This window comes from Lithobates pipiens, unplaced genomic scaffold (genome assembly GCF_037356315.1).
Source record: "Lithobates pipiens isolate NorthernLeopardFrog02 unplaced genomic scaffold, aLitPip1_a1.2 Scaffold_22, whole genome shotgun sequence".
Classification (NCBI taxonomy): Eukaryota; Metazoa; Chordata; class Amphibia; order Anura; family Ranidae; genus Lithobates; species Lithobates pipiens.
Window position 1 is genome coordinate 139,523,560 of NW_027507784.1, and position 17,518 is coordinate 139,541,077.

General features: G+C 45.1%; 1 protein-coding gene across 2 annotated transcripts in view; it reads left to right on the top strand.

Annotated features, from left to right (window-relative positions):
• KANSL1L (KAT8 regulatory NSL complex subunit 1 like) overlaps positions 1–17,518 on the top strand; it is a 168,437-nt gene that overhangs the window by 100,983 nt on the left and 49,936 nt on the right. For both annotated transcript variants that reach the window (XM_077448360.1, XM_077448359.1), the window contains one exon: positions 8,282–8,368. In XM_077448360.1, the coding sequence (XP_077304486.1) occupies positions 8,282–8,368 (87 nt within the window). The remainder of the gene's footprint in view (positions 1–8,281; positions 8,369–17,518) is intronic.

Below are 17,518 nucleotides of genomic sequence, written 5' to 3' on the forward strand. Positions count from 1 at the left end.
TAGAGAAATTTACCTTATAGTAGGAGATTGAGCTAAACTCGTGGAGTATCTGATGAGCCTGTGGCAGGGAGGAGGTTGGGGAGGTCAAAAAAAGAATGATATCATCCGCAAAGAGGTTGATTTTGTGAGGGCCCTCCTGCGTAGATATGCCTGTGATTAGGGGGTGGGATCGGATCTTTTCTGCAAGCGGTTCAATTAGAAGATTAAAAATTGTAGGGGATAGTGGGCAGCCTTGCCTAGTGCCATTGGAAATGGCGAAGGGCGATGATAACATATTGGAGGTGAAGACCTGTGCTGAAGGGGCCGAGTATAGGGCAAGGATGGCTGATAGGAACGGTCCACTGAAGCCAAACTTCCGAAGGACCTCGCCCATGTATCCCTAATGGATCCGGTCGAACGCCTTCTCCGCGTCCAAAGAGAGGAGCAGAGAAGGCGTTCGACGGGCCTCTGCAAATTGAAGAACTCCCAGGACACGTCTGGTGGCGTCTGAAGCTTGCCTGCCGGGAGTAAATCCCGACTGATCCGGGTGGATCAGCTGGGGGATTAGGGGGAGGAGTCTTTGGGCAAGAATTTTAGCGTAGATTTTGACGTCGGTGTTTAGAAGGGATATGGGCCTAAAGTTGGAAAGGGTGTTAGGTTCTTTACCTGGCTTGGGAATCGTAACCACATAGGCTCTAAGCATCTCCTGGGGAAAGGAGGCAGACGAAAACGCTTCAGCGTAAACTTCCGAAAGCACCGGGGACAGAAGGTCTGCAAATGAACGAAAATAATCATTAGTCAGGCCATCTGGTCCCGGAGATTTGCCCAGAGGTAGGGATTGGATGCATTTTATAATTTCCGCAGGGGAAATCGGTATGTTTAGGGGTGCTAATTGTTCTTCCGTAAGGGAGGGTAGATTGATAGAGGAAAGGAAGGATTGTATACTTTCTATCGTGGGCTGGGGCGTCTCAGAATCAAGCTTCAAGTTGTACAGAGAGGAGTAATAAGCAGCGAAGGCATCCGCAATCTCTTGCGGGTTAATCTTTTTCTGTTTATCCAAGGGGTGGTAAACATAGGGGATCTTCGCTTTAATTCTAACAGCCCTTACTCTATTGGCAAGGTATTTGCCAGCCCGGTTACTAGAGGAGTAGTGTGACAACTTCAGTGCATGTACATATTTATCATACCTAGCCAGTAAAAGGCGGCGGAGTTCAACACGGAGCTGAGTAAGTCTGTGAGCCGTGTTGGAGTCCGGCGCCAACTTGTTGGAGGATTCCAAAGACCGAATGTCCGCCAGAACGTCATTCAGCTTTTGGGTTCTAGCCTTTTTATCCCTGGACGAGATTTGGAGCATTATGCCCCGCATAAAGGCCTTGTGGGCACACCAGAGGGTAGCGGGACTCTGCACAGAGTGAGCATTCAGTTTAAAAAATTCCGTCAGATTTTTGGAAATAGCAGCAACATGCGAGGGATTTTGAAAGAGTTGAGAATTCGCCCTCCAAACATAGGCGGAGCACGGGGTGTGTTCCTCCACCACCTCAATAGAAACAGGAGCATGGTCCGACCAAGAAATATCGTGGATGGTGGAGGAAGACACCGCCTGCAACAGCAACCTGTCTACTAGGATCAGATCTATCCTAGAGTAGGTGTTGTGTCTCGCAGAGTGAAATGTGAAATCCCTTTCACTCGCATGTTGACATCTCCATGCATCAAAAACATCTTCAGCAGCAAGTAGAGGTTGGAGCCTCGGTAAAGGCCGACTCGCCCTGGACGTGGTGTCCAGGGCGTAGTCGACCGTCACGTTAAAGTCCCCACAAACCACTAGAGACCCCTTACGGCATTTGTTAACCTTACGAAAAAGTCTGTTCAGAAACCTTAGCTGGTGTACATTGGGGGCATACAAATTAACTATGGTGTAAGGCCTATTGTTCAGTAGAGCTAATAATATCAAATACCTCCCATCAGGGTCCATAATAGTGTCAGTGAGGGAGAAAGCTACCGAGTCCCTGATAGCAATAGCCACCCCTCTCTTCTTCTCAGAGGCAGAGGCTAGGAAAATGTGCGGGTAGTTCTTGTGCAGGAAGTATGGGTTGGCTTTGTCAAGAAAATGGGTCTCCTGAACACAAAGAACATCCGCATCCAACTTCTGAGCTTCCTTCCACAGGGAATTCCGCTTGACTGGATGGTTGAGGCCGTGGACATTAAAAGAGACGAAATTAAGCAGCATTAGAAGTAGCAATTAGGTGCAAATGAAAGGGGAGGCAACCAGGGACACAATGGAACCTCAGGGCTTCCAGCAAGACAGGCTTCCAAGGGTAGGCTAAACATGGCACACGTGGATTAGGGCTAGGCGATGCAAAGCCACTCGAGCAATGGCAGACCGAGATAAGGCTGCAACAGTGCAGTGGATAAACACAATAAAACAGGAACCAGAAAAACAGAACAGAGGTCAGTAAAAAAGGGAATCTCTGGTAAGATCCGAAGGCAACTATAAATGCCCATTAACTTGGGGGGTAAAGGAGAAAAAAGAGCGCTGGACGACTTCCAGCGACCGGGAAAGCAGAATCAAATAGTAGGTTGCAGCAAAGGTCTCAGGGGCTTCTTGCTTTGGTTTTCTTCCGGCGTCTCCTCTGAACCACCTGCCAGTCTTCCTGATTTTCCAGCCGGCTGGGAGGAGACGATGCCGTCGGCCCCACCGGCTCTTCAGGGATGATGTCAAGAGAACGTAGTAGGTCCAGCCCTTCTTGCAGTGTAGAGACCACCGAGGATTTACCTTCATGGGTAATAAGAAGCTTCAGAGGATATCCCCAGCGGTATGGAATTCCATGGTTCCGCAGAGCTTTAGTAACAGGAAGAAGAGCTTTGCGTCTCTGAAGGGTGAACTGGGAGAGATCAGCGAACAGCTGCAGGTGGGAGAATCTCTCTGGGAGCCGGGTCTCCTTCCTGAACGCTGAGAGCAGTTGCTCCTTGGCATGGAAAAAATGAATCCGCAGGAGAACATCCCGCGGAATATTGTCAGGCAGTTGGGACGGCTTAGGCAGTCTATGGATACGATCAATAAGCACATCCTGATCCGACAAATCGGGCAGCAGGGTTCTCATGAGATCCTGGACGTATTGGGCCAACTGGGCAGGGAGGACAGTTTCAGGGACCCCTCTGACTTTTATGTTATTGCGCCTGGACCTGTCTTCCAGGTCCGCCATCTTGGATTTGAGCCAAGCAATGTCTTCAGACTGATCATTGTGCGCGTCAACCAGAGTGTTATGGGCAACCGCAAAGTCCCCCATTTTTTGCTCCACATGATCTAATCTGCCTCCCAATACACCCACTTCGGCTTTAAAGTTGCTGACACATTGCATAAAGTCTTTATGAAGTGAGGCACGCAGAGAAACTAACATGTCCTTCATGGTGGATTCAGAGACAGGCTGGTTAGTGGCAGGGAACTCAGCTATGTATCCATGCAGTTCTCTGGTATCAGCAGAGGAGTTTTGTTCAGCGCTCACCTGCAATGCTTCGTCTGAGAGCCTTGGTCTGGACTTCGCTGGGCTGCTGCTGATCGGTGTGGACGTCCCTGGCGATCCCCTTGCTTGTACGGCCAAGGGCGTCGGGCTTCCCGAAGAGGCCGACGAACGACCCGGGGAGGAGCGCGTGCTGCCGCCGGCGCCATCTTGGCCAGATTCGCGGGCCGCGGGCGGAAAGAAATCCGGCAGTTTCTTGGGCTGCCCGGACCCTCTCCGCTTTGTCGGCATCTCTGGAGGGTGAGGAGGCTTTCCGGAGTACGGTAACGTATGTTCGCCGGCGCAGGGAGTCCACAGTGAGGATCAAATCCCGTCGCTGGAGCGGAGCTCTTCTCCTATGCTACCATCCACCAACGTGCGGTAGCCACGCCCCCCCTTGGCAGTTTTTTATTAACCTAATTTGAAGTTATCCATACCCCAATCAAATTTCAGCCAGTTCCATATGAAGCAGCCACAATTTTAGCTGTGGATGGTCTTGCACCTTCAGATGTAGTCACTGTTTGGGTATTCTGACAGCCATGGGTGCCAGCTATCAGAAGACCATAGTTGGTAAGGGTGATTCCTCCATCCATGCTGTTTAGCATGAATAGGGGAATTGATGGGTTTCTCTTGTCCTTCCAGTAGATGGCCAGCTTAAGTCCATTATCCATGTCCCTAGGCAACGCTGCTTCCAGGTCACCTCTTTGTGATCTCATTTCGCTATGCAGTCTTCTGGTGCCCAAGAGGGCCCAGCCTCTGAGCAGCCAATATTCGTCACATCAGTGACATAGAAACCCAAAGTGGGACCATTACAGTGAAAAGATAGTAGACTCAGAACTGTCATATTATGTGACCATGAATTTAGGTAAGCTTTATTTATTTTAGTATTTACGGCCGAAACGCGTTGGGGCTTTTCTAGCTGTTTCACGTGGTCTACAGTAAAAGATTGACCTACTTTCCCTGGATTGCAAATATATCTCATTAAGACTTGCTACATCAAAGTAGAGTCAGCGCAAAGAAGCTTCAAAACTGCGTACATTCCAAATGATTTTTAGTGTGTTAAAGGGACCCCTGATGCAGAGCACAAAAAGGAAGTTAGCGTTTAGAGCTCCTCACAGACATCTGATTAACAAATATTCCAGCCGCAAAGATCAACACCAGGCATTGTCATCACATGTATTGTATTGTAAACCCCTCGATGGAGCAAAGACCCACCCCATGCCATTTGAGAATTTGATGCCAGAACTTGTACTTACTGCTGAGGCTTCAGATTTGGATTTCTGAATGGCAGAGGGTTGGCACAGCTACTTTGTAGCTCAGGCTTAGGTCTCAATCTGGGAAAAGGGTTTAGTCATATGTGGGCAGCACACATGGCACTGATGATCAGTCCCCCGATTACCTGTACAGTCTCCCCTGCGAGGAGATGCCGCTAATCGGGTCTCCACACACTGTCAGTGTGAGGTGAGTAGAGTCGATAAACGGCACTTTCATGTTTACATGTGATTGGCTGTGTCCATGGGTGAAGAGCTGCATCATCAGCTCTTTACTGAGAGGTGCGATTGCTGCAACACTGGCCATGTCATATGACGTTGCCCCAGAACGAGAGGGGATCCTGCTCACTGTCATTTTACTATATAGCGGGCGGAAGGTAGTTAAGCTTTGACAAGACCTGGAAGCTGATTGGTTTCTATGTAGAGCTGCACCAGATTTTGCACTCTCTAGTTTTAGTAAGTCAACCCCCCGATATGCCCCCCGGTAATTTCCTCCATAACCATTAGGCCTTGCTCACACGGGGCGTACTCCTGTGTGAAGGCCATGTTTACCCACACGGGGTGCACAAGTTCACTGCATCCACATGCAGGCAGTCCTGTTGACATCATTTTGGACGCAGCGGATACACAGTCACAAATACTGCATCCCAATTGACATGAATAGCACTGCCTGCACGGGGATGCACTGAACACCTGTGTACCCCATGCGGGTAAACGTGGCCTTGCATTAGCCTATGATGTGCCACATGTTAACAAAGCCTTATTCCCATTTTAAAAAGACCTAGTGATCCTGCCAGAAATACAGCCCTAATGTAAAATCTAGTAGTGGGCTGCCACAGATGTATTAAAAATGTAAACAGCATTGGCTGCCCCACATGTGTAATCTGGACTACAGCACAATGTGCCAGCACTATGCTCTCATCTCCCCAACTGCTCCTTAGGTGGGACAGAGACATTGGATCTCCTCCTTAGTAGTGGCTGGCTGCTTCTCAACCTCATTTGCTCCTGCTTGCAAGTGGTCATGGGAAATGTAATGCTGTCCAACCCCTCAGAACAATGTGAGGTGATGTTTGGGCATGGTTGTACATCTAAAAAGCGCTGATGCTCTCTTCGTATAAAAAATCCTTTGACACAATTCTGCAGCTTTGAGAAAAGAATAAATGACAGTCATAGTCCCGAGTAAGTGCATGAAACTTCTTTAAAAAATAAAAAAACTGGAGATGTGCCCAGGAACACTGGATGCCAGGAAAACTTTATCTGAACCAAAACTACCATGCTAGAAACATTTGTCTGCTTTGCTATCGCTTTCCCTGGTGTCAGAACTGTCTATGCACACCTCTCCTCCCTACTCCACTGCCTCATCCAACGAAGGCTAGATTCACACATATGCAGGTCAGGAACTGGTGCATAATCGCATCAGTTCCTGACCCGCAGACTAAGGAGGGGGGGGTGCCATTAAAAATGAATGTCACCCCCACACATTGGAAATCGTAAGGGGTTTTCAGGTGCAGGGAGCTGCAGCACCCTGTGAACCCATGCGGCTACCTGGCTGGTGCATTTTGGAAAAAGGGGCAGGGACTTTTTCCCTGTGTTTCCTACAGATGCAAATAAATGGGCTGCTGTGCCTGCACAATCACACCCGCACAAACCGCAGAGGTGTGAAGATCAAATAAGACCAAATAAGGACCAAAACCAGGGCTTTTTTTTTCAGGGGGAACTTGGTGGGACTCAGTTCCACTACTTCTGGCTCAGAACCTTGGGGGGGCTTGCTCACCACAATCACTTGTAAACACAGAAGTCTGGTTTCTGTGTTTACAAGTGACAGCTCTGCACTCTGTATGTAATGCAATCCTGGTATTTAAAGGGGTTGTAAAGGTAAATGTTTTTTCACCTTAATCCATTCTATGCATTAAGGTGAAAAAACATCTGACAGTGCCTGCGCCCCTAGTCCCCCCGTTTTACTTACCTCATCCCTCGAAAGTCCAGCGCTCGTCCTCGACTTCCTCTTCACCACTCAGCCTGGCCACTGATTGGCTGGAATGGATGGATGGAAAGCAGCGCAGCCATTGACTTGCGCTGCTGTCAATCACATCCACTGACGCGGAGCGCCGGGGGTGGGGCCTGTGATACAGCGAGCGGCTATAGCCGCCGGCTGTATCACGGGAGCGCGCCCACAGATGCTTCTCACCATGCGAGGGAGCTCGCATGAACGTGAGAAGCACCTGCGGGAGGAAGCGGAGACAGCCGCTGAGGGACCCCAGAAGAGCAGGTTCGGGGCCACTCTGTGCAAAACGAGCTGCACAGTGGAGGTAAGTATAACATGTTTGTTATTTTTTTTTTAAAAACATTTTTTACTTTACAATCCCTTTAATGCCCCTTTAAGACCCTCCTACTGTTTGTGAAATTTGACTGACCACACCCGCTATTTGATGTGATTTGGAGGGTGTGTCTATATAGTGATGGCAGTTGACTGAGGGGTACAAAGATAGGTGTGTCTTGCGAACCGTCAAACATGGCGGAGGAGGGATTCCCTGTTGGTCTATTTCTTGCTGCGTAGAGGCAGTAAGGGGAGGTGCCGTCTGTGACAGAGGGGCGGTAGACTACACCCAAGAGGAAGAAGGGGCTGAAAACAAGACTCTATTTTAGCTACCGTAGTTTCCTGTTACCTTCGTCACAATAATGAATATGTATACATTGTGGTTTGTACACGCTGTCTTTTATCTAATTCTTGATTTGATAGTGAGATATCTGTCTCACTGTATATTAGCCGGGGTCCAGGAAATAAAAAAGGAGAAGTATCTGAATACTGAACTACGTGTGTGTCAGTGTTTGACTTCAAGTTTGCACACTTTATATTAAGGATTAATTTGACCAGGGGGACAGAAACAAGATACCGGGCTTTTCTAGTCCGGGTCCAAAACAAGTGGGCAGAGGGGTTTTGGGGGGTCGTGGTTGAGTTCCAGCACCTTTTTGTTTGAGGAAAAAAAGCCCTGGCCAAAACACATTTATAGTGTGCATAGAGCAGTACACATAACCACAGCTAACATGCACTGATTGTTCCAAACAAATGGAAATTAGAGGGCAAAAGGAGAAGTTCAGGAATAAGAATGAAGTGAAAAATATCCAGAAAACAGTGGGCAGGACTAGGTGTGGCTTGCTGCTGATTGACAAGCTACAGACTTGTGAATCACCATTGACATTGCTAATGGCCACACCACCTGTAACTTTTTTTTTATCACACTGTAGTAACAGCATGCACAGCCTACATGAGAGCAACAACTCTGCTCTGAATTCAGGAGCAGTGCAGAATTGTTGCCACACCATCACAGGAAGCTGCATTAGGTAGACTTAATTGGCAGAGCTTAACAGGTGTTTGGGAGACTTTGCAGGGGACTAAGAGAAAACTGGAAATATACTTTGGTGCTGTGCTACACTTTTTTTTTAATGAGAGGCCTTAGTTTTGCTTTTATGCTTTGTGATGTGAAAGAAGCATAGTGTATTTTTTTTGTTTAAGTATAATCATTTGTCTTTCAGACCTTCCTCTTCATTTATACCTTGGTGCTTTGTTGAAGAACAGAGAAATTAGAGGAGATGATGTGGACAACACTCACCACCCTTACTGTACGCCTGGTCAAATGGTTCATTTTATTTGGACAGCTCCTAATTTTCCTTCCCATTTTTAAATGGTTTAACTTTTAAAACCTCTCACAAATTTTCTTACTTACTAATTGTCTCTAGAAATAGCTAAAAAGTTCAGGCACCTCTACCTGTAGCAACTTCAAAATGCTTGTAGATACAGACGGACAGTCAAAACTCCATAACTTCCGGCTAGTGTCAAAGGTTGCCTTTTAAGTTCCACTTCCTCAAATTCCCATTGGCTGTGATGGGTTGCCTCATCAGGCAAACTTTAGCTCTATATGGAAGTGCCAATGTTTTGCCTGGCATTCGGCTGTATCTGTAGGGTTCTTAAAAGTGCTGCAGGTATATGTCGGTACCTCCTTGGTGCCCACACCATATAGCTAGAGGCATATACAGTGCCTTGCGAAAGTATTCGGCCCCCTTGAACTTTTCAACCTTTTGCCACATTTCAGGCTTCAAACATAAAGATATAAAATTTTAATTTTTTGTGAAGAATCACCAACAAGTGGGACACAATTGTGAAGTGGAACGAAATCTATTGGATATTTTAAACTTTTTTAGCAAATAAAAAACTGAAAAGTGGTGCGTGCAAAATTATTCGGCCCCTTTACTTTCAGTGCAGCAAACTCACTCCAGAAGTTCAGCGAGGATCTCTGAATGATCCAATGTTGTCCTAAATGACTGATAGTGATAAATAGAATCAAGTCTCTGTATAAATGCACCTGCTCTGTGATAGTCTCAGGGTTCTGTTGAAAGCGCAGAGAGCATCATGAAGACCAAGGAACACACCAGGCAGGTCTGTAATACTGTTGTGGAGAAGTTTAAAGCCGGATTTGGATACAAAAAGATTTCCCAAGCTTTAACCACCTTCAGACCGGACCATTTTGCTGGTAAATGACCAGAGGTCTTTTTACAATTTGGCACTGCGCTGCTTTAACTGGTAATTGCACGGTCATGCAATGTTGTACCCAAACAAAATTTGCGTCCTTTTCTTCCCACAAATAGAGCTTTCTTTTGATGGTATTTGATTGCCTCTGCGATTTTTATTTTTTGCGATATAAACGTAAAAAGACCGCAAATTTTGAAAAAAAATGATATTTTCTACTTTTTGTTATTAGAAAAATCCAATAAACTCAATTTTAGTCATACATTTAGGCCAAAATGTATTCAGCCACATGTCTTTGGTAAAAAAAAAGTCAATAATTGTATATTTATTGGTTTGCGCAAAAGTTGTCACATCTACAAACTAAGGTACGTTTTCTGGAATTTACGCAGCTTTTAGTTTACGACTGCCTATCTCATTTCTTGAGGTGCTAAAATGGCAGGGCAGTACAAAACCCCCCCAAATGACCCCATTTTGGAAAGTAGACACCCTAAGGAAATTGATAAGTGGCATGTTGAGCCCATTGAATATTTTATTTTTTTGCCTCAAGCGATTGAATAATGACAAAAAATAAAAAAAAATTTTTTCTTTACACAAAGTTGTCACTAAATGATATATTGCTCACACATGCTATGGGCATATGTGAAATGACACCTCAAAATAAATTCTGCTGCTTCTCCTGAGTACGGGGATACCACATATGTGGGACTTTTTGGGAGCCTAGCCGCGTACGGGGCCCCGAAAACCAAGCACCGCCTTCAGGCTTTCTAAGGGCGTAAATTTTTGATTTCACTTCTCACTACCTATTACAGTTTTGAAGGCCATAAAATGCCAAGATGGCACAAAACCCCCACAAATGACCCCATTTTAGAAAGTAGACACCCCAAGCTATTTGCTGAGAGGCATTTTGAGTCCATGGAATATTTTATATTTTGCCACAAGTTGCGGGAAAATTACAAACTTTAATTTTTTTTTATTTTTTTTTCACAAAGTTGTCACTAAATGATATATTGCTCACACATGCTATGGGCATATGTGAAATGACACCCCAAAATAAATTCTGCTGCTTCTCCTGAGTACGGGGATACCACATATGTGGGACTTTTTGGGAGCCTAGCCACGTACGGGGCCCCGAAAACCAAGAACCGCCTTCAGGTTTTCTAAGGGCGTAAATATTTGACTTCACTCCTCACTACCTATTACAGTTTTGAAGGCCATAAAATGCCAAGATGGCACAAAACCCCCACAAATGACCCCATTTTAGAAAGTAGACACCCCAAGCTATTTGCTGAGAGGCATGTTGAGTCCATGGAATATTTTATATTTTGCCACAAGTTGCGGGAAAATTACAAACTTTTTTTTTTTTCACAAAGTTGTCACTAAATGATATATTGCTCACGCATGCCATGGGCATATGTGAAATGACACCCCAAAATAAATTCTGCTGCTTCTCCTGAGTACGGGGATACCACATATGTGGGACTTTTTGGGAGCCTAGCCGCGTACGGGGCCCCGAAAACCAAGCACCACCTTCAGGCTTTCTAAGGGCGTTACAGTTTTGAAGGCCATAAAATGCCAAGATGGCACAAACCCCCCCCCAAATGACCCCATTTTGGAAAGTAGACACCCCTAAATTTAGGGGTACACTAGTGAGACTAGGTAATAAATGGCGGGTGCCCTGAAACTATAAAAAAAATAACTAACCAACCAGCGTCACCTGTAACAGTTATATGGTGATCACTGGTGAAAGGGTTAACTAGGGGGCAATCAGGGGGCTTTATGCGGTAGTATATGGGGGTCCCTGGCGCTATAAAAAGCTGTGGCGAACCTAAATACCTACCTGCCTAACTAGCGTCACCTGTGACACTAATACAGTGATCAGAAAAACGATCTCTTATTAGGCTGGGTTCACACTGGAGCGATGTGGGAACGCCACGAATGCGCGGCGGGTTCCCGCATCACATGCCTCCCGGCGGCAGTTCTCACTGCCCTATGCGAACTGCTGGGAGTGTCAGTGAAATGTTAATGACACCCCCAGATCAGTTCGCATATCGCAGTGCGATCTGCAAACTCGGATCGCATGGTGTGAACACCCATGCGATCCGATTCTGCTGTGGACCAAAAAAAGGGTCCCGTGCGAGTTTGCGGCGGGTGCGGTGGGTGCGACACGAATTCAGCCATACTATCTGTATGGCTGAACTCGAATCGCACAGAGATCGGATGTGATTTGCACTGCAGTGCGGTGCGAATCACATCCGTTCTCATAAACCGCTGCAATGTGAACCCAGCCTTAGTGACACTGGCGACGGGGGGTGATCACGGGGTTAAACCTTTATTGGGGGGGTTAGGGGGGTACCTTAGAACTAAAGGGGGCTAACCCTAACTGCCCTAACAGTTATTACAGTCACAAATGACACCCGCCGGGTGATCAGGGGGTTAAACCTTTATTAGGTAATAAATGGCGGGTGCCCTGAAACTATAAAAAAATAACTAACCAACCAGCGTCACCTGTAACAGTTATATGGTGATCACTGGTGAAAGGGTTAACTAGGGGGAAATCAGGGGGCTTTATGCGGTAGTATATGGGGGTCCCTGGCGCTATAAAAAGCTGCGGCGAACCTAAATACCTACCTGCCTAACTAGCGTCACCTGTGACACTAATACAGCGATCAGAAAAATGATCGCTTATTAGGCTGGGTTCACACTGGAGTGATGCGGGAACGCCATGAATCCGCGAGCGGGTTCCCGCATCGCATGCCTCCCGGCGGCAGTTCACACTGCCCTATGCGAACTGCTGGGAGTGTCAGTGAAATGTTAATGACACCCCCAGATCAGTTCGCATATCGCAGTGCGATCTGCAAACTCGGATCGCATGGTGTGAACACCCATGCGATCCGATTCTGCTGCGGACCAAAAAAAGGGTCCCGTGCGAATTTGCGGCAGGTGCGGCGGGTGCGACACGAATTCAGCCATACTATCTGTATGGCTGAACTCGAATCGCACAGAGATCGGATGTGATTTGCACTGCAGTGCGGTGCGAATCACATTCGTTCTCATAAACCGCTGCAATGTGAACCCAGCCTTAGTGACACTGGCGAGGGGGGGTGATCACGGGGTTAAACCTTTATTGGGGGGGTTAGGGGGGCACATTAGAACTAAAGGGGGCTAACCCTAACTGCCCTAACAGTTATTACAGTCACAAATGACACCAATGCAAAAAAAAAAAAAAAAAGCAATTGGTGTCACTGTGACTGGGGGGGCAGGGGTAATTGGGGGGTGATCGGGGGGTAAAGGGGGGGTGTGAGTGTGCCTGGCATGTTCTACTGTGTAGTGTAGTGCTTGTGCAACTCACCGATGCTCTCTCCTCGGTGCCGGAACGAAAAATACCGACACGGAGGAGAAAATACATCACTTCCTCTCCTGTGTTTACATTACAGGAGAGGAAGTGATGTCACGGGACATTTTCATTCGTCGGGAGCGATCGCGAGGGGGTGGCCATGAATGAATGGCCGTCCCCTCGTCCGGGATCGCTCCCGAACGAATACCGACCGCCGCAGGCACCGGGCGGGGGCCCAATCGGGCCCCCGACCGGCGGGCAGGCAAGGACGTACATGTAAGCCCTTATGCCTGCCCGTGCCATTCTGTCGACGTACATCGTCGTGCGGCGGTCGGCAAGTGGTTAAACATCCCAAGGAGCACTGTGCAAACGATCATTTTGAAATGGAAGGAGTATCAGACCACTGCAAATCTAACAAGACCTGGCCGTCCCTCTAAAATTTCAGCTCAGACAAGGAGAAGACTGATCAGAGATGCAGCCAAGAGACCCATGATCACTCTGGATGAACTGCAGAGAACTACAGCTGAGGTGGGAGAGTCTGTCCATAGGACACCAATTAGTCGTACACTGCACAAATCTGGCCTTTATGGAAGAGTGGCAAGAAGAAAGCCATTTCTCAAAGATATCCATAAAAAGTCTTGTCTAAAGTTTGCCACAAGCCACCTGGGAGACACACCAAACATGTGGAAGAAGGTGCTCTGGTCAGATGAAACCAAAATCGAACTTTTTGCCCACAATGCAAAACGATATGTTTGGCGTAAAAGCAACACAGCTCATCACCCTCAACACACCATCCCCACTGTCAAACATGGTGGTGGCAGCATCATGGTTTGGGCCTGCTTTTCTTCAGCAGGGACAGGGAAGATGGTTAAAATTGAGGGGAAGATGGATGCAGCCAAATACAGGACCATTCTGGATGAAAACCTGTTGGAGTCTGCAAAAGACCTGAAACTGGGACTAAGATTTATCTTCCAACAAGACAATGATCCCAAACATACAGCAAAATCTACAGAGGAATGGTTCACAAATAAACGTATCCAGGTGTTAGAATGGCCAAGTCAAAGTCCAGACCTGAATCCAATCGAGAATCTGTGGAAAGAGCTGAAAACTGCTGTTCACAAACGTTCTCCATCCAACCTCACTGAGCTCGAGCTGTTTTGCAAGAAAGAATGGGCAAGAATTTCAGTCTCTCGATGTGCAAAACTGATAGAGACATACCCCAAGCGACTTGCAGCTGTAATCGCAGCAAAAGGTGGCTCTACAAAGTATTAACGCAAGGGGGCCGAATAATTTTGCATGCCCCACTTTTCATTTTTTTATTAGTTAAAAAAGTTTCAAAAATCCAATAGATTTCGTTCCACTTCACAATTGTGTCCCACTTGTTGGTGATTCTTCACAAAAAATAAAAATGTTATATCTTTATGTTTGAAGCCTGAAATGTGGCAAAAGGTTGAAAAGTTCAAGGGGGCCGAATACTTTCGCAAGGCACTGTAAGTACTAATTAAAATCCTGCTTCTGTGTGATACATTAAAGTTAGACACTTGCGTGGATGAATGTAGTTGGAAGTCACATAAAGTCATCATATATTCACAAATTAAGGCCGCGTACACACGCGGGGACTGTTCGCCCAACTTTGTCCGCTGAACAGTGTTTCGGCGGACAGTCCGCTCGTGTGTGGGCTTCAGCGGACAGTTTCAGCGGACAGTCTGACGAACAAAGTTTTTCGGAAATTCCGTAAAACTGTCCGCTGAAACTTGGTTTGAGCGGACAGTCCGCCCGTGTGTAGGCTTGTTCGTCAAACTAAGTTCCGCGCATGCTCAGAAAGGATTTACACGCCGAAGGTTGCATTGCAGTGTATAGGACGTCGTATTTCTAGTCCCGTCGTACATGCCGTTCACGTCATCGCGCAAGTTTCAGCGGACTGTTTGTTCGTCGTGTGTGGCCAAGTCCGTCCATGCTAATTTTGAGCGGACTGTCCGCTCAAACTGTTTGACGAACAAAGTTGGGCGAACAGTCCCCGCGTGTGTACGCGGCCTCAGTCTGTGCCATGTGAAAAAAATGTATTGTGACCGTGCTGTGCTTTAATAACCCCAAAAAACAGGTCTTACATAAACCATTAAATAGATACATATGCTAAATATGTGCTAATTCATCCAAAAACACCAACATTGGTAACAAATATCAATACTCAATATTCCCAAAGAAATAAATAATATAAAGTGAATGAGAAGATTTCATGCCTAAGCCTATTTCTGACATTTGTTGCTTACAAGTTAAAATCCGTATTTTCTGCTAGAAAATTACTTTGAACCCCCAAATATTTTTATATATATATATATAGATATATATATTTAGCAGAGACCCTAGAGAATAGAATGGCGATCGTTGAAATATTTTATGTCACACATTTGCGCAGCGGTCTTTCAAACTTATTTTTTGGGGAAAAAAGACACTTTAATGAAATGTAAAAAAAAAAGTACACAGTAAAGTTAGCCCAATTTTTTTGTATAATGTGAAAGATCATGTTACACGAGAAAATTGATACCTAACATGTCATGCTTTGAAACTGCGCACACTTGTGGAATGGCGACAAACTACGGTACCTAAAAATCTCCATAGGCGACGCTTTAAAAAATGTTTACGGTTAGCAGGTTAGGGATACAGAGGAGGTCTTTTGCTAGAATTATTGCTTTCACTCTGCCGCTCGCCGCGATACCTCACATGTGTGATTTGAACACTGTTTACATTTGCGAGCCGACTTACGTATTCATTTTTTTTGCTGCGTGGGGACAGGGATGCGGTAAAATTTTTATTTTATTTTATGTAAACATCCCGTGTGACAATAAGTGGTGACAAGTACTCTTTATAGAGGGATCAGGGGTCTAAAAGACCCCAAATCCGCTAATTTGCGTAAGGCTGGTGTGAAAGGGTTTTGATTGAATAACAAGGCACTTTGTGAATGGACTTTTGCTGCATTGGATACTTTATACATTTTATGAAATGTTGATAACAACAAACAGTTTATATTATTTAATTCTTTGGGAATATTGAGTATTAATACTTGCTATGAATTTTGTGTTTTTGGATGAATTCGCACATATGTAACATATGAATTTTATTGAATGAATCATGTAAGTATGGCTCTTTAGGGCTAAGTTATCCTATACCTAGGTAAGTGTGGTTCCAATGCTAAACAGTAGAAGTGGGCACGCTAGAACCTATGAACAAATGACTACATTTAGAAAAAGCTTGGCTGGATGTTAACCTTGTCCTCTGTGCAAGTTCACTCACGATAGCTAAGACCAAACACTGAAAATAGAAATGCTGGAAAATGACTGTCAATATATAACCAAGAAACGTCATGTGAGAGGGCCATTTGACCGTAAGTGCACAACACAAGAAAACTCCCCAGCACTCCACTGTGCCACTTAGAAAACAATGCATGTACTGTGTCGGGTTTTTGTTTAACGAGGAAAGTAAATCGCAATGCGTAACCTTTGGTCTATGAGCAAGTGTCATTCAGCTGATTGCTGGGAATATAGTGTGAATGACCCCCTGCACTACACTTCTCCACTAAAAAGGGGTTTTCTACATTAAAATGAATTTAACAAATTTCCTTTTAGGCCTCCTGCACGCTGGATGTTAAAATAACGTTATAAAAATGGCAGTAGCTTTGCAGTGAGTTTTTCAACTTTTTTCAGCTTTTTTCAACGTGCTTGCAATAGCGTTTTTTAGCATTTTTTCCCTCGTTAGCGTTTTTTAGCAGGTTTTTTTTTTTTTTTTAAGAAAAAAAAAATATATATATATTTTATTTATTTTCGATGGATCAAAAACGTTAAAAAACGCTGGTGAGTAATGTTTTTGAGCGTTTATCAGCGTTTATCAGCGTTAGAGTGATTTTACAGCTGAAAAAGTCTCTCAGAACCCACTCGTTTTGGGTTTTTTTTTACAGCTCAAAAACGCCACTGCCCAAAACTGCTGATAACAGCCTATGTGTGCATGGACACATAGGATAACATGAGGGAGATTTTAGAAAATAAAACATCTACTGCCAGAAACAGTTGCTGTAAAAACATCTGTAAACGTCCAGTGTGCATGAGGCCTTACAAGTGAAAACTAAGAAGAATACATGCCATAATAATATAAGAAATGCCTTGGAGAAAACAGTTGCTCTGACATGATTAACGTATATAGTGCAGGAATATGTAATGGGCAATATAGTGTATATAGAGCATAAATGTGTAATGGACAATGTAGTGGAGGAGTATGTAATGGACAATATATTGTATATAGAGCAGAAATGTGTAATGGACAATGTAGTGCAGGAATATGTAATGGACAATATAGTGTATATGGAGCAGAAATGTGTAATGGGCAATGTAGTGTATATAGAGCAGAAATGTGTAATGGACAATGTAGTGCAGGAGTATGTAATGGACAATATAGTGTATATAGAGCAGAAATGTGTAATGGACTATGTAGTGTATATAGAGCAGAAATGTGTAATGGACAATGTAGTGCAGGAGTATGTAATGGACAATATAGTGCAGAAATGTGTAACGGACAATATAGTGCAGGAGTATGTAAGGTACAATATAGTGTATATAGTGCAGGAATATGTAACGGACAATATAGTGTATATAGTGAAGAAATGTGTAATGGACAATATAGTGCAGGAGTATGTAAGGCATAATATAGTGTATATAGTGCAGGAATATGTAACAGACAATATAGTATATATAGTGCAGGAATGTGGAAAAGAAAAACCTTGCATAAAAACGAGGCCACACACAAGGACAAAACGGGGCAAAACTGTAATTATAGCAATGGAAAACAGAGGAACGCCGCGCTTGAAAAAGAAATTAAACAAGAAACTAAAGAAAGGAGCAGCAACCCAAATGTTATACTACAT